The following is a 17781-nucleotide window of genomic DNA, read 5'->3' as shown; positions in this document are numbered from 1 at the left end:
TACTCCCCTGAGATACTAACAGATGGTAACAGAGCACAGGGGAGGGGGAAAGTGAAGTGGACCGAGAACTCGGCTGGCATCTTACAGCAACAAAAAAAGTACAGTCGACGCTCTCTGTATTTGACCGCTCTCTGTATTTGACCACATTCTTCCTCTGTACTTGACGATTTTACACAGCTCTTATGGACAAGGACGAGTCAAATACAGAGAATGGTCCTGTACGGGCGAGTCAAATACAGAGAGCGTTGACTGTATATTTCTAATGCATGAAAATCTCAAATTTGTGACAAATTACAACAATATAATATATATGGTGAGGCTTTCGCCTACCTCCGAAGAGGCCGTTTCCTGGGCTCAAAAGAGCTATACACGCACGTATATCTATCTTACCCTCACATAGGAAATACACAGCCAAGTTTGCCGGCAAGGAAAAACCCTGTCCTCAAGCATTTACGCTATCATAGGACAGATGTGAATTGAGTTGATTTTAATGTCAATCTGTCCTCGTACTTAGTTAACTGTATCAACCCATTCAACGACTGCGTTAGCCTGATCGGTAATATAATAACAACCCGACCAGTTACCAGCGGGGCCCATGCGGGGAGGTGCAGCCGTAAGACCTGTTTGAGCCATAACACCTATCCCCCTTACAAGAGTTCGTTCGTTCTTCTGTCTAGCCTAGTCCCCGAATCTTTGAGCTTACCTGCGTTGCCAAATTATTTTGACAACGTCACGAGGCCTTGCTCAAAAAATTACAACAATATATTGACTATTCAAAAATTTGTTCCACCGTAACAAAAAAAAAATATAAAATCGAATCATAAATACTGTAAGAAGACAACTTTGTATCGCCGTTCAATTGATCTAAATATACAAAATTAAAAAAATTTTTTTTTCAAAATTATTTTGTAGCAACAATTATTTAAGAGTTTGGACTAGATTTATGTTATAGTAACTTTACTCTACAGAAATACATTTGTTATCTTATAAAGTTAAAACCCCTTAGAATATTATTTACTTCAGATTAAAATGTTTCTTCTTTTATTAATTCGAGTAGTTGAAAACCAGAAGATTTTAGTTACTTCTAAGAATATAAGCACAATGAAAAATTTTTCGTCATTGTCTAGAGTGTTAAAATTTGTGTGTTGAATATTACACTCTAGTATGTAGAATTTAACATTCTAGTGTGTTGAATCATTAAATCAACACATTAGAATGTTAAATTCTACACACTATAGAGTGTAATATTCAACACACAAATTTTAACACTCAACACAATGACGAAAAATTTTTTACTGTGAGTTATATACCTTAATTCAACCATAAATAATAATTGTACAAGATAAATGTCAACTGACAAGCGTATTTTAATGATATTTACTTAGTTGAACTTAATGACAAGTACGAAAGCACGAAAGAATGCTCCTGAGGACTGAGAAACCACGGAGCAGCAATTGCGAAGCTCGTGCTATGCACCAGCTAATATGGCTTTATACGCCCCAAGGGGTATTTTGATGAAGTTCAACTTGTTCCGGTTGAAAAATCTTTATCTATTCTTCTTCTCTTACTTCCGATTTTTTTTATTGCATTTTATTCAACGTTTTTCTTTTTAAAAATCCAGACAAACATGGAAGCTTTCTGACATTTTATGGTAAACATTAATAAAAAATTAAGATAAACATCACATTAGGAAAATATTTACGAAAAAATCTTCCCGACAAAATATGTTCATTTTCTATAGACAGCACCAAGTGATATATATCATTTTACTTCAAACTTAGAATTTCTTAAACTTATTATTGAAACATTATTAACAATTAAAACTTGAACTTAATAAATGTATATAGGGCTGCAAGTATCATGAAAAACTTTCACCTGGAAGAACTTGCTTCGAGTTTGTTCATGCAAGAATTATTAGCAGGATATCGATTGGATCGATTGGAGTTTTCAATACTTTTTCTACGTTTTCTCAGAAAATGTAATCTGATATAAAGAAAGTAAAGTTCTGTTTTAATAACGGATATCATCAGGTTTGAACTCGACAAAAATTTTAAACAATTTGGGATTTTATTTAAATGGGAAAATTCGGTGTGAATGTCAATAAAAATGTTTTAATTACAACTAAATGAAGCAATATCAAGCTTTGATATTGAATAGGGTTCTTCATTCAAGTTCAATGACTAAAAAAGGGCTAAAAAAAAAAACGAGTTCAAAAATTGTATATATTTTGAGTTATCTTGAGCACACCACCATATTTTGATAGTTATTTCCACTATAAGTTTTGAAAAACCGGTTTTTTCACTAGAATTGATAATTAATTTACTAAGCAGTGTTTTTAATTAGTTCAGTAATCATTCTTTTGGTCACCAGTGTATTTTTTTTAATATTTGTACGAGGATTATGGATTAAAAAAACGATTTCTCTTGACGAGATAGGAAACTTGATTTTTAAGCCCCAGTAAAGCTATGCCTTCGCACGATCACGCTGAAGGAAAGCAATACTTAGAAATTATTTCAGCAGAAGAATGTAGTTATCGCACTACATAAGGAAATTTTGAAAAGAAATTTTTTCGCAAAATGAAGGGAATGTGATTGTATTTTTGCTCTATTCTCTTCAACTTTCGAAATCCACTAACAATAGTAAAACAAGAATTTTTTTAATCGTAATAGATAATCATAATAATTCTTATATTATTCGAAGTTTTATTTCACGATTTTTTAATTCTAATCGAATCAATTTTCAAATAGAATGACCGTAGATAGGTGGCGATACGCAATCAAAAATTTTCACTCGCAAAGCGGTATATCGAGTAGTTATATTTTTGACTAATCCTAAACTTAAAAAAATTTGGTTTTACTGTACGATTTAGAGTTAAATGCCGTTTATACACATAAAAATAAGTTTTTTTTAAGAATTAAACTTACAAAGATATAAGAAAAATATTTCTACATTTTTTTAACAGAATTCTACCATTAAAAAATGTTAAGCAATAAACAGTTTTCTAACGTTTAACTTTTAAATGACCAATTTACTTATGTAAAAATTTTAAGGAGAAGAATAAAAGCCGATGGCTACTTGTTGTTCTAGTCACGCGTTTATTTTTTTTACCAGCGCGATTTTTTATGGTTTTATTTTTACTATCCACAAGTCACGTAAAACTACAGGTTTTCGTAATCAAGTCACCGAACTTTTCTACTACTTTGTACAAACCTGATTGTTTTAAGCTGCAAAAAAATTTTAAACCACTCTAAATCTTAAATATAAATTTTATTTTAGATTTATAAAGTGAATTTTATGTTTCAGGACTGTCAATAGGAAATTTCGATATTCTAGGCGAATTGTCGAAACATCATTTACTATTACTTGACTCAGCAATCGACGATCGTAAAAATTGTGAGTAAATTTAAAAATTATCTAAAAAAATTAATAAAATAGATGTAAAATAAAAAAGACCATTCGGCAGTCGAAATGGAAGTAGATTTCATAATATGTGTAAAAATCCAAAAATTACTGCGATCAGAAACGACCGCGGCTTGTCCGATCGGTAGACATGAATCTACAGTTTAAAGACTTTAATTACCCTATTAATTAATACAGGTCATAGTTGATCAAAAAAAAAATCTACGAAAGAAAACGAGTGCAATAGTAAATTTCATAATTGGCATAGCGGAATAGGACATAATTTTGAGACTACACATATGATATAGTACTCAAATTGAAGCTTATTTAAAGAGCTTTCAGATGTATTTTACAAAATTTCAATAAGTTATCCCATTCAAAAGTTATTCAAGTAAGAAAGTGAAGAAATATGAATTTTTATGATTTTGAAAATTTTGAAATCATGGCATTTCTAAATTACTTGACCGATTAAGCTCATCTTCGAACTTGACTTCAGTATCTATCTGTAGAATACTTATTCTAAGTATGTTGAGTTTGGTAAAGATCCATTGTAAATTGACGACGCTATCGTGGTGACAAGCCGCGTTATATCGTATATATATATATATATATATATATATATATATATATATATATATATTTATATATCCACAGATTCGGTAGAATCTGGCGCCAAGTTCCGTTCAAATCCGTTGTAAACGGAGCGCCAGACTACCGACTGTGTTTACTGTAAGCAGGACGATATTTTGAGGTTGCAAATTTTATTTAATTCTACGGTACTTTTTTTTTCTAAATTGTATATTATAACAGTAATTCATACTTTATTTTACTGACATTAATTAATAATAGTCGATCATAACAATTAATCTGCTTGAAATTATTAAATTTAATCAGCACAAACTATAGCAACGCAAAAATTTAGATCCTGACTTTTTTTCGATGTAAAAGTGACATGCCACAGACTAAATAATTCGAGAATACATGGTAATCCTCCAATAGATGGGAAACTACAGTTGAAAAAGATATTTCAAGGCTTGCATCTACATCCGCCAGGGTGCGCTTGAATTATTTTTACATAAACTGTAGCTTCAAAGGGATAGTTTGCTATAAAAATGCAGCCAACGCGATACTTAAGTTGGTACCAATTGTAAATTTTATTATAATTACAAAAATACTAAAATCCGAACAAAACAGTTTCACTGTAAAAAATCGCGCCAAGTCCACGTTCATAAGACTATTAAGAGAAAAAATTTTTTTTTCTTCACAAAAGATATAAAATAAAAAATTGAAAATCCAAGTAACCGATATGATTGTATACGATTTTCGAAAATTAAAAATTTTGTTGTAAATTTAAAAATTAAAAAAAAATTTGGAACGTACTTGGTGTGCGTGGTTGCAAAATATTTTACTTTTAATGAAATTCGTAAAATTTATTTACTAGGACTTTCAAAAAAATTGAAATACACAATGACGCACACCAAGTACGTTCAAAAATTTTTTTTTTAATTTTTAAATTTACAACAAAATTTTTTTTAATTTTCGAAAATCGTATACAATCATATCGGTTACTTGGATTTTTCAATTTTTTTATTTTATATCTTTTTGTGAAGAAAAAAAAAATTTTTTTTTCTCTTAATAGTCTTATGAACGTGGACTTGGCGCGATTTTTTTACAGTGAAACTGTTTTTGTTCGGATATATATATATATATATATATATAAACTTTTGAACCATATGTATTTTCTGACTCAGCTCGTCGAGTTAAGTCGGAATATAACAAAATTTTTCAAAAGTTTTGTCATGAGGACCATTGCAATAGTTAGATTTCTATGAAATCTACTAAAAATTTCATAATTGGCATAGCGGAATAAGACATAATTTTGAGACTACACATATGATATAGTACTCAAATTGAAGCTTATTTAAAGAGCTTTTAGATGTATTTTACAGAATTTCAATAAGTTATCCCATTCAAAAGTTATTCGAGTAAGAAAGTGAAGAAATATGAATTTTTATGATTTTGAAAATTTTGAAATCATGGCATTTCTAAATTACTTGACCGATTAAGCTCATCTTCGAACTTGACTTCAGTATCTATCTGTAGAATAAGTATGTTGAGTTTGGTAAAGATCCATTGTAAATTGACGACGCTATCGTGGTGACAAGCCGCGTTATATCGTATATATATATATATATATATATATATACATATACATATATATATATATATATATATATATATATATATATATATATATATATATACATATATAAACTTTTGAACCATATGTATTTTCTGACTCAGCTCGTCGAGTTAAGTCGGAATATGGCAAAATTTTTCAAAAGTTTTGTCATGAGGACCATTGCAATAGTTAGATTTCTATGAAATCTACTAAAAAAGGTTTGACCTGAAACTATGAAAATACCAAAAATTTACGATGAATAAAATGTAAAATCGAATCAAACAGTCATTACTCATGAGTAAAGAAAAAAATTAGGAACAAAAAGTAAATAAGCAGAAGAATGAATACAAACAAAATCTGTGTCACACTAATGACCGAATATCTACAGTGAAATTCATAAAATGGGCCGTTTCATAGCCTCATCGTGATGCTACCTATTCGCTGGATCTTTTACTCGTCTCTTTTGTTTTCTCACACCAGCCATCATGAGCGCAAGAATGATTCAACCGCACCCTCTTCGTTTACACGCTCGTAGATTCTCACGGTCTATTTCCGACGAAGGAAAATCGATTTTTCCACTGACTTACGAATTGGAATAAAGTCTATGTCTAAGTATTCAATCGTGCATTAATAATAAAAAAAAAAAAAACTTGTTCGATTATATATTTCTTCGTATTTACTCTAAACATTTAAATGTATCCGTTATTTATTATTTAATCATGAACTAATTTCTTCTTCTGTTTTTTAGAAAATTAAAAATTAAACACAGTGAAAATTTTTTTGTAAAATCAACACAATTTTCTTTTTCGTTTTTAAAAAGAATATTTACACAGTTTAAATATTTAAGTTATAAATTTTCTTATTACAACTTATACATTAATTTTCCTTACATCTAATTTGGTTGTTATTTCTTGATGATATTATCGAAAATACTTTATTAATTTCCTATTGTTTATTCGATAAATATTTTTAACTTTCACTTATCGTTAATAAATATCAAATGTTATGGCTGTGGTAAAAAAAAAAATATAAATATTAGAAAAAACCATTGTATCGTTAATCAACACAATCTTAGAATTAGTATTTAGAATTTAACACAAAATTTCTGTTGATCTTTAAGTAACACACAAAAAATATTATTAAAGACCAGAATAATTTTTTTTTTTTTGGCAAAAGTTAAGAAACATAAAAAAAACTGTTACTTTAATAACATATAAAAATTTTTAAAACAGAATTTTCCGTCATAAATACACAATTTTCTTGCTATGAAATCTATAAAACTGAAATAATATTTAATCGACAGAAAGATTCTGATAAATGTTATAATAGAGTAATTTACGTCATTAGGCCGCATAGGAACGATTTTCCGACAAAGTCGATGTTGCGATATGAACCTCTAAGGTTTGCGGCGTGAATTCACGAAAAAGGGTGTAAATTTGACATCCAAGGCGAGGCTGAGAAAATTAATTTACCCTCGTTTTCGTTAAGTCGTGTCAAAAACTTTAAAGCGAATATCGCAAAATCGATAGTGTCGGATCGCTTTTTAACGAATGAATGACGGACAAAATTTTTTGTCATTATCACTCAGCAAGTTCAATTTGAGAAGATACGAAATTAATAATTACATCTTACATTTCAACCAAATTTCTGTGAGCAATTATTTAATTGTTTATAACAATTAAAAAAAACTTAGTGAAAATTATCAATTTATTTTTTATTGCTCGTAAAAAAATATAAATTACTAGCCGTTACCCGCCCGCTTCGCGTGGCGTACAATATACGTGTATTTGTATATCTATATTCACAAATATAGGTATACAAATACATAGAGTGATCATATAATGATACATGATCATCTATTATGGCTTTTACCTTATATAAAAATTTTTAATTTTTTCTATATTTAATGCCTTCTTATTATCCTTTAGGAATTGAATTTTATAATTTTTTAATTAACGCCCACGCAAGGATTTGTGAGGGTGGCATTTCATAAAATTCATTCTTTACAGCTCAAAAACTCCAAAAAAATCCATCTGGCCCAGTTTCAATCCTTTAGCTGCTATAGATTAAAAGGTACAATTTCTTTTAATTTCACGCCCACGCACAGACATGTGGGGGTAGAATTTAATGAAATTTATTCTTAACAGCTCAAAAACGCCAAAAAAGCATTCTGGCCATGTTTCAAAGTATTAATAGCTATAGATTGAAATTTACGAATTTTTTCTTAATTTGACGCCCACGCACGGGCACGCCAGGGGGGTGGAATGTCACAGAATTCGTTTTTAAAAAATTTCTAAATGTAATTTGAAACATTCTGACCAAGTTTTGAACTATTAAAAGCCATAATTGAAAAATATGAATTTTTTTTCGTGAACACCCCCGCAACCCCCCTTGTGGGTGGAATTTCGTGAAATCCGTTCTTAGCTGACCTCTACTTGGCAAAAGGAATATTCCTGCCAAATTTCAAGTCTCTAGGTCTTATAGTTCCAGAGATATCGTGATGAGTGACTATCTATATCTATAGAAAGTCTCCTATATATATATAGATAGATTTAATAAATGGTTCACAATACTTTTATCAAAGGCACAATGATTATCTAAGTGCATTTTGTTATTCTACTAACATTCGGTCTCCTTCGCAATCAACAGCAATGTGGAAGACATTAGTGCTGCTCAATAGTAACTAAATTGATTCATTATTCAAAATTTTCGATCGGTGATCTTAAATATGATTTTTTTCTTTTTAATCCCTCTCAATTTCGTATTATTGTAAAAGAAAAATATAGGTATAGGGAAAAAGAAAGGAAGCGATACATTTTGCGATTTAGGTCGGAAAAAATAGGCGTTGAAGTAGAGTCTCTAGAAATTAGTATACTAATTTCTGGAGACAAAGGTATACCTTTGCAGGCGCCAAATAGTTCTTGAAAATTGAACTTATACTTAGCGATTATGACGAAAAATAATGTTTTGAACGCAGTAAAAACTTGAAATTTTGAAGAAATTGGTGAAAAAATGAAAGGAAATTATTTTTTCAGTTGCAGATGAGCCTGCTCCTATGTTTGCTGAGCCAATACCTAACGTCACAGTTAGCATTGGTCGAGATGCGTTATTGGCTTGTATAGTAAATGATCTGAAGCATTACCAGGTATGATAAAAATATATTGAACGTCTTTACAATACTTTACAATAAGTTGATTCATTAATACTCTACACTATTTTCTCTACTTTTTTATTTGATCATCAATGCTAAGACACTTATTGGTCACTAGCAAAACTTCCCTACTTTATTTTAAATAAATAAACCTTTCAAAGGATAAAATTTTTAAATAATAGATCTACGCGAGCTGTCCCTATCGAAAAATTTAATCTATTTTACAGGATAAATAAACATTTTCAATATTTGTCATTTAATTTAACTTCATTATGTGTATCGATTTTACACAAAAATTCAATCTGTTTTTGTCCGTGCAATTCTCAATCCAAACCAATTCAAGACCATAGTGCATTTTCGATCATTTATTTATTATATTATTTGTTATATTATTATATTATTATTTATTGTATCTAACTCGTTTTCAATTGTCTCCAGATTAAACTAACTTTTTTTGTCTCGTCCATTTGGCTGTTTTTAATTGTGAACAGCTCAAAACTTCGTTATAGGAAATTTATCGAGCGTTATGAGATCCACAGATTCGATAGAATCTGGCGCCAAGTTCCGTTCAAATCCGTTGTAAACGGAGCGCCAGACTACCGACTGTGTTTACTGTAAGCAGAACGGTATTTCGAGGTTGCAAAATTTTATTTAATTATATGGTTCTCCTTTTTCCAAAATAATATATTATAAAAGTAATTTATACTTTATTTTACTGATATTAATTAATTATAATCAATTATAACACTTAATTCACTTAAAATTATTAAATTTTATCAGCACAAACTATAGTAAGCCCAGAAATTTCGATCCTGACTTTTTTCGATGGGGAATATCAGCGCCACAGACTAGATAAAATAAAAATGTGTAGTAATCCTTCCTATAGACACGCAACTACAGTAAAAAGTGATTCATAGCTTGCATCTATGGCCGCCAGGGTGCACTGGAATTACATCTACATAAACTGTAGCTTTAAGGGGATAGTTTGCAGTAAAAAATGCAGTCAACACGAGATTTAAGTTGTTATCAATTGTAAATTTTCATTATAATTACAAAAAATACTAAAATCCGAACAAAAACAGTTTCACTGTAAAAAAGTCGCACCAAGTCCACGTTCATAAGACTATTAGGAAAAAAATTTTTTTCTTTACAAAAGATACAAAATAAAAAATTAAAAATCCGAGTAACCGATATGATTGGTTATGATTTTCGGAAATTAAAAAAAATTTTTTTGTAAATTTAAAAATTAAAAAAAAATTTTAGAACGTACTTGGTGTGCGTCATTGTGTATTTCAATTTTTTTAAAGTCCTAGTAAATAGATTTTACGAATTTCATTAAAAGTAAAATATTTTGCAACCGCGCACACTAAATACGTTCTAAAATTTTTTTTTAATTTTTAAATTTACAAAAAAATTTTTTTTAATTTCCGAAAATCATAAACAATCATATCGGTTACTCGGATTTTTTAATTTTTTTATTTTGTATCTTTTTGTAAAGAAAAAAAAAATTTTTTTTCCTAATAGTCTTATGAACGTGGACTTGGTGCGACTTTTTTACAGTGAAACTGTTTTTGTTCGGATCGAATATAACGGGAAGATCTAAAGATGATCTGTAGGGTTGTTTGAGATTTTTATTGAAATTTATTCGTTAATATTTCGCGTGACTAATGCAAAAAGGGCGCATAATTTTTTTTTTATCACCAATCGACTAGTTGACATATTCTTCGTCGAAAAATCAAACATTGATTTCCTGAAGCTAAAAGGGCGTATGTCTCTAATTATGCGCCCTTTTAGCTTTAGGAATTTGAAAATTTTATGACGTAAAGCTAAAAGGGCTTATAAATTGATTTTCTAAATAATTCATTAAAATGCTCATTTTTAGCCTAAAAATTAAAAAAAAAACGGTAGATTCATATGAAAGAGGCGTATTCTAACTCAACATACACTCTTTTAAAATTACAATTAAAAATATTTTTAAAAAATTGCAAAATCTGCGTGATTGTATTAATTTATTTTTTATTTGAAAATTATTTCAATCCCATTAGTTTTCGATTAATTTAATTATCCATTGCTTGTATAAAAGTAGTTAAAAATTATTATTTTTTCAATATTGTTTATGTACTTAAAAACAGCCGATCCCCTCTTTTTCTCGCGTCGCACTCACTTCAAGAAACGGTACTATCCTCGGTACATTCATGAGTATAAAGCTATTGAAGTTTTATGTTTTTCTTTTAAAAAAATGAGAATTTTGAAAAAAAACACCCTGCTAGACGAAATAAATAATTAAAAAATCTATTACGTAGCAGAGCATTTTTTCAAAATTCTTCTTTGTCTAGAAGAGAAATATAAAGCTGCAATCGTACGCGAAAATTAAGTAAGAGAAGAGATTATTTCATAGCATGTTTGTTTTTTAAAGAAATAAGGCTAAATTATCGGCAGTTGTTTGGCCCAGGACTTCAATATCTTAATGTATCAATGCGTAGAGGTGACATTAGACAAGATTACTTGCGTTTGCCAAGAGCAAATAGTAATATGTATGAACAATCTTTTATAATCAATGGTATACGTATCTGGAACTCGTTGCCACCTGGGCTGACAACTGTAGATAATCTTCCTGAATTTCAAAATGCATCTTTTTCATTTTTTCTGGCTAATGACAATTAAAATCATTATTATATTTGTGTAATTAATCATAATTTCTGTTTCAAAGTGTCTCAAAGTGTTTATAAATTTACTAACTAACTACTGTAAATTTATTAAGTAACTTTATTGTATTTAGGTAACTTTAAAACCTTGCTGTTGTTATATTATCAAACTTACAGTAGGGGAGAAAGGGGTCAAATGAACCACGGGGCAATTGAACCACTCGACTTAAAAAATCGAAAAAATTGAAAAAACGCTTCATGCTCTTAGAATTAGATTCTAATATGTTAAACTTGGATATGATCAAAATTTGAAATCATTGCGATCGATAAATTTTGAAAAATTGAGATTTTCTTATTTTTAGGCATGCAAACTTTCTTTTCGGCTGGTGACAAATTGTTTAATAATATTTAAATTTTTGAATTAATTGATAAAATTTGAATTATAGTAGTTGTATATACTTATATTTTATAATCCTCAACTTTGTTTATAGTGATAGAATGGTTTATTTATTTATTATTTACTATTAATTGTTTTAAAATTATACGGGGTCAATTGAACCAGCAGTCCCGGGGACGATTGAACCATACGGAGAAGCATGGGACATGCGCGCGCATCTTGACTCGACGTGAAAAATACTCAGGGAAATAACCTAACAATTTGATAAACTCAATTTGTAATTAAAATTATTTTTAAATCGATTTTTAATTTATTAAATATAATATATGTGTATTAAAAATGTGCAACAGTAATATTAGAAAGTAACAATTAATATGTTATTTATTAAAAGTTCGGGTTTGAGTTATAAATGTCATTGGTTCAATTGACCCCGAGCAGTGGTTCAATTGCCCCCGAGCGGGGGTCAATTGAACCATTCGACGCGTTTGGATAAATTAATAATTTTTAAAAATTCACGTTGTTTATTAACTAATTTATGTATTGATAATGATAGTAGACTTAATAAACTATCATTCCAAGAAAAAAAAATTTATTATTTAGTTTTAATTCGAATAGTAAAAAATTACTAAACTTTTTTTGGTTCAATTGACCCCCTTCTCCCCTACTATTGTAATTGTATTTTTATACTGTATACTTATATATATATATATATATATATATATATATATATATATATATATATATATATATATATATATATATATATATATATATATATATATATATAAAATGTATTGCTTATTGATGGCCTTGAGGGAGCTTCGGCTCTAAGGACAAATAAATATATATCTATCTAAAAAGAACAAGATGACACTGGATATCATCCCGGATTATATTGAGTAAAAACGAATTTCAGATAGTAGTTAGTATAATCCAGATTACAATGAGTATCATCCAGATATCACGCAATATAATCTGGATTTTTCTGGCTACTATCTGAAATTTTTTTTCACCACAGATATCACTGAGCATAATCTGGGATGATACCCAGTGTAATCTTGTTCTTTCCGTGTAGGGACCGGCTGTTAGGAAATTTTTTTTTTTTCATTAAACTTTTTTATTTTATGTTTTGTGAAGCTATTTATCAAAATTTTTTATAAAAACTTAAATTTTTTTTATATGCCCTTTTAGCTTTAGGCACTTCTTTTCTAAAAGCTAAAAGGGCGCATGTCTTGAGTTACGCCCTTTTAGCTTTAGGATACTTGAATTTTTTTTTTACAGATCTTTGTGTTTCGAGTGATTTCAAGAAGAATGACAAAAGAAAATTTTTTTATGCGCCCTTTTAGCATGGATCCCTACTAACGTGTAGCTATGCGCCCTTTTTGCATTAGTCACGCGATTTCGTCCATACACTGAGAGAAAAAATTTCTTTTGAAAAATATGAGTAATTTTGGAATAAGAAATTAATTTGTTAAAAATTTTATTTCTTAGCTGAAGAAATCAAAATTTTTCTCACATTACCTTTATTGTTGGAAAAAGATTTCTAGATTTGGAAATAAACAATTTTGGATAAAAATTTGAAAGTTATCTATCTAAAATTGTTTTTTTCTAAATTAAAAAAACTTTTTTTCAACAACAAAGTTACAGTAAGAAAAATTTTGATTTCTTCAACTAAGAAATAAAATTTTTTCTAATTTTCAACAAATTAATTTCTTGTCACAACAATGCCCATTTTTTCAGAAAAAATTTTTTCTCTGCGTGTGCTTAAACATTATGATTGATAATTTATCAAAATTATGAAAAAATTAATCTCAATTGAAAGTTTATTCAATTAACTATAACAGAACAAAAATAAAACAAAGATACATCGATGTATCTGTCAAAAGATTTTAACAATTGAGAAAACTCAGAACTAAATAAATATAACTTTCCCTTACTTAATATACATTATACATTAAACTAATTGTACATTCCATCAAAACATTATGAAAATGACGCCATACATTACGTAGTATAATATATTATGTATTATGCATTTTGTAGGTGGCATGGGTGAGAGTTGATACTCAAACGATTCTTTCAATCCATGATAACGTCATCACACAAAATCCACGAATATCATTATCATACAATGATCATCGTTCATGGTATCTTCACATAAAAAACGTGCAGGAAATAGATCGAGGCTGGTATATGTGTCAAATTAATACTGACCCAATGCGAAGCCTCCAAGGATATCTTCAAGTAGTCGGTAAGTGAATGCAAAATTTTGTTTATCATTCTTTCATGACTCATGATCAAGAAGTAAGCAGACAATATTTTCTTTAGTACCTCCAAAAATTATCGCAAAAGAAACGAGTACCGACATGGTTGTAAGAGAAGCGTCAAACGTAACGTTAGTATGCAAAGCGGTCGGATATCCAGAACCATATGTAATGTGGCGGCGCGAAGATGGCAGGAATATTAATTATAATGGAGAAAGTGGTGAGTTAACAGTAACATTTATATAATAACCAAATGCAAACAATGTCATCCGGTGGCTTAAATAGAAGAATAATTTGACTAGTTCCTTTGATTCCAATAATCAACTATGTGACTGCCGAAAGTTACGAACTGTGAAAAAGAGTAATTTGGCTTCATGACTTTTTAATATTTCTGATCACAATATATATGATTTAGGTATTTTTTAATTAAATTTGAAGAATATTAATATGACAGGATCAATTATTTTATGGAAAATGTTACGGAACAAATTCCGAAACTGCTCTTGAAATTTAACATAAGAAATTGACTGTCACTAAAAAATATACAAAATCATGAAAAAAGCGTCGTTAAGCTAGCAGTAGCAAAATACATTTTGAGCGGATATTATTATTGATTTCTCGAAATCTAAACAAGCAACAAAATTCAAAATGGAGCAACTAATTAGCAACAAATTTAGCACGATAAATCAATTTTGTTGCTTGAATAATGAGTCAATGCGAGATGGACGAGTCCATGCTAGCTTGATGTGGTGCCTAATTATGACATGAGAAGCTTTTTTTTAAATAAAGATTTGTATGTCACAAAATTTTTCTTATTCTCTTAATTATACACTAAAACATTAACTTAATTCAAGATAAAAATTCTTGAATCAAGAAAATCATTGTCAGGAATTTCATTGGTTTGAATCAAGTAAAATTTAATTAAACCAAGATGAATTTCTTAGTTTAAGAATTTTTTCTACTTAAATCATAACGGTTAAGCTGTTCAGAATGATTTTCTTGATTCAGGTATTTTTAACTTCCCGCTAAGAAAATTGAAAATTTTCAAAAATCGGGAAATTATTGGTTTTACCCCGTTTTTCGAAAATCGAGTTCTCATCATATCTCGACGTTTTGAAGTCCTAGGAAGCTTCCCCGAATGTTTCCGCGATGATGTCCGTATGTCTGTGTGTGTGTGTGTGTGTGTGTGTGTGTGTGTGTGTGTGTGTGTGTGTGTGTGTGTGTGTGTGTATGTGACCCTCTTATAACTTTTAAAAGGCTTGACCGATTTCTTCGCGGTTGGCGCCATTCGAAAGAGCTTGACCAAACTTAGATTTTGAATATACTTTGGACCGATTCAAACCGGTAGATTTTGAGAAATCTCAAAAAAACTAAAAAAAAAATTTTTTTTGAAATGTGGTTTTTTTTCAATAACTTTTAAACGGCTTTACCGATCGATTCCAAAAATTAATCAGCTCTTAACATCAAAAAACCACGTCGATCGCCGTCAGCCCAGTCAAAATCGGTTGATTCGTTCGTGAGTTATCGTTGTCGACAGAAAACCGAAAAAAGTGTTTTTTCGGAATCACTCCGAAATTCCTAGTTCGATTAATTCATACTTAAAGATTCTTGATGAGGCTTTGAAAACTGCGTTGAATGCTGCCAACCGCGTGAAAATCGGTTCATTCATTCAAAAGTTATTGCGGTTTGAAAATTCAAAAAATTGTGTTTTGTCAAACTGCTATTAGAGTTTTGAGCTCGAAGAGCTAAAAATGACACAAAAATCATATTTTTGAGCTCAAAGAGCTCAAAAACGTAATGTGTAATTTTAAGCGCTTAAGTACAAAATGAGCGGGAAGTTGCACGGATGGCCTTTAGGGTCAACCGTGGTCTTAATTTTTTTTCTGTGCATGGATTATTATTTGACACTCATACCCTTATTAAACCAAATGATTAAATAATATCGAAAATTATTTAATTTTTAATTATTTTGAATACTTTCTGATCCTTAAAATCATTCTAAATACTATCTCTTATAGGCTTGAATATGTGAAATCATTTTGTTAAAAAAGGGTACGTATAAAATACAAAATTATGAAAACAGTTGACCCTGAGGCCATCTCTGCAACTTCCCGCTAATTCCATACCTAAACGCTTAGAATTGCACTTATGTCATGTTTGAGTTCTTCGAGCTCAAAAATATAATTTGTGTGTTATATTGAGCTCTCCGAGCTCAAAGAGTTAGCTGTTCTAAGCTTTTGAGCTCCTCGAGCTCAAAAATCTAATAGAAGTTTAATAAAACACTGTTCTGAAAGCTGGCAATAGCCTAGTCGTCGGCTCGGTGCCCGCTTTTCAAAAGAGTAGGACCCGGGTTCGATCCCAGCACGCACCACTATTTTTCAGTGATTATAAATAAAAATATGTGCGTTACGTTGCCAGCCGCTGAAAGTGGTAGAGATAGCCGGGCGGCACACGTCTGACTTGGGTGATCACCCATTTAAGCAACAACTTGAATGGGTGACCACTCTATAGTCGGCGTTGGTTAGCACGAGAGATCTCTGCACACTAGGAGAGGGGCCTAATGCTCCAGTGGTCGATAAAGAAGAGTTTATTATCAATCACTGTAGACTTAGCCCAGCTCCGACTGTACTATCATGGGTTTTCTCTGTAGTTTCCCCATGGTTCTGTTTCAACAGCCTGAGAGATGAGGTTCAGACTGAATACGCTACAGAAAGCACAAGTCGGTCCACAGCCGCAAAAATTAAATAAAATGAAGTGTCGGGTAGGACATGCTGAGGTCCAATATGAGAGATAGAAAAAGCGTAGAGCTAGGAGAAAAAGAGGAATCAGCCTTGTAAAAACCGAGAGGTGTACAAGTAAAGCATAATAATAATAAAACACTGTTCTTTAAATTTTCAAACTGTAATTCCTTTGGAATGAAAAAACTGATTTTCATCAAGTTGGCAAAATTCGACGCAGGTTTTTGAATTCTATGATCCTCTATATTAAAATTGAAATACATGATAGTCTTGAAGTTAGTCAAAGGTCGAAACTCGCAAAAAACGGGCCACGATTCATTATTGGTTAAAATTTAGGCGCTCGCGTAGCGCGCTATTCAAATTTCTAATTTACTTGTAAAAATATATTGATCAGACCAAAAAATTTCGAGGTAATTCGAAAAAATCACTTTTTTTTTATTTTTTTTCGTCAACGATAACTCACGGAAAAATCAACCGATTTCGACCAGCCTGACGGCGATCGACGTGGTTTTTTTTATGTTAAGAGCTGATCGGTTTTTGGAATAGATCGGTAAATCAGTTTATATGAAAAGTTATTCCAAAAAAACCAGATTCGAAAAAAATGTTTTTCGTAGTTATTTTGAGACTTCTCAAAATCTACAGGTCCGAATCGGTCCAAGTTGTATTAAAAAATCTAAGTTTGGTCAAGCCCTTTCAAATAGTGCCAACTGCAATTAAATCGGTCAAGCGATCCAAAGGTTATGAGAGGTTATGAGAGGTTATGAGAGGTTTACACACACACACACACACACACACACATACAGAGTGCCGACAGAAAGTTTCCGGACAAGATGAAAATTTATTAAAACAATTATTAGAAGTAAAATAAATCAAGAAGAAAGTCAATGATATGATCGTACACACTTTGTAAAATAACATCGCATTTTCTTTATAGATCAAGTTAATGTGTTTATGTATCATATTTAAATTAAAAAATAATCAAGAAGCTTGTCCGGAAACTTTCCG

General features: G+C 30.3%; 1 protein-coding gene across 3 annotated transcripts in view; it reads left to right on the top strand.

Moving 5' to 3' along the window:
• Nucleotides 1-17781, top strand: part of LOC123264241 (lachesin-like) — a 260823-nt gene that overhangs the window by 236773 nt on the left and 6269 nt on the right. For all 3 annotated transcript variants that reach the window (XM_044727432.1, XM_044727431.1, XM_044727433.1), the window contains exons 2-5: nt 3304-3393; nt 8617-8726; nt 13818-14025; nt 14103-14258. In XM_044727432.1, coding sequence (XP_044583367.1) covers nt 3304-3393; nt 8617-8726; nt 13818-14025; nt 14103-14258 — 564 coding nt within the window. The remainder of the gene's footprint in view (nt 1-3303; nt 3394-8616; nt 8727-13817; nt 14026-14102; nt 14259-17781) is intronic.

This window comes from Cotesia glomerata, linkage group LG4 (genome assembly GCF_020080835.1).
Source record: "Cotesia glomerata isolate CgM1 linkage group LG4, MPM_Cglom_v2.3, whole genome shotgun sequence".
In the NCBI taxonomy this organism is placed as follows: Eukaryota; Metazoa; Arthropoda; class Insecta; order Hymenoptera; family Braconidae; genus Cotesia; species Cotesia glomerata.
The sequence above is the reverse complement of the archived record's forward strand: the minus strand, read 5'-3'. Positions and strand labels throughout refer to the sequence as shown.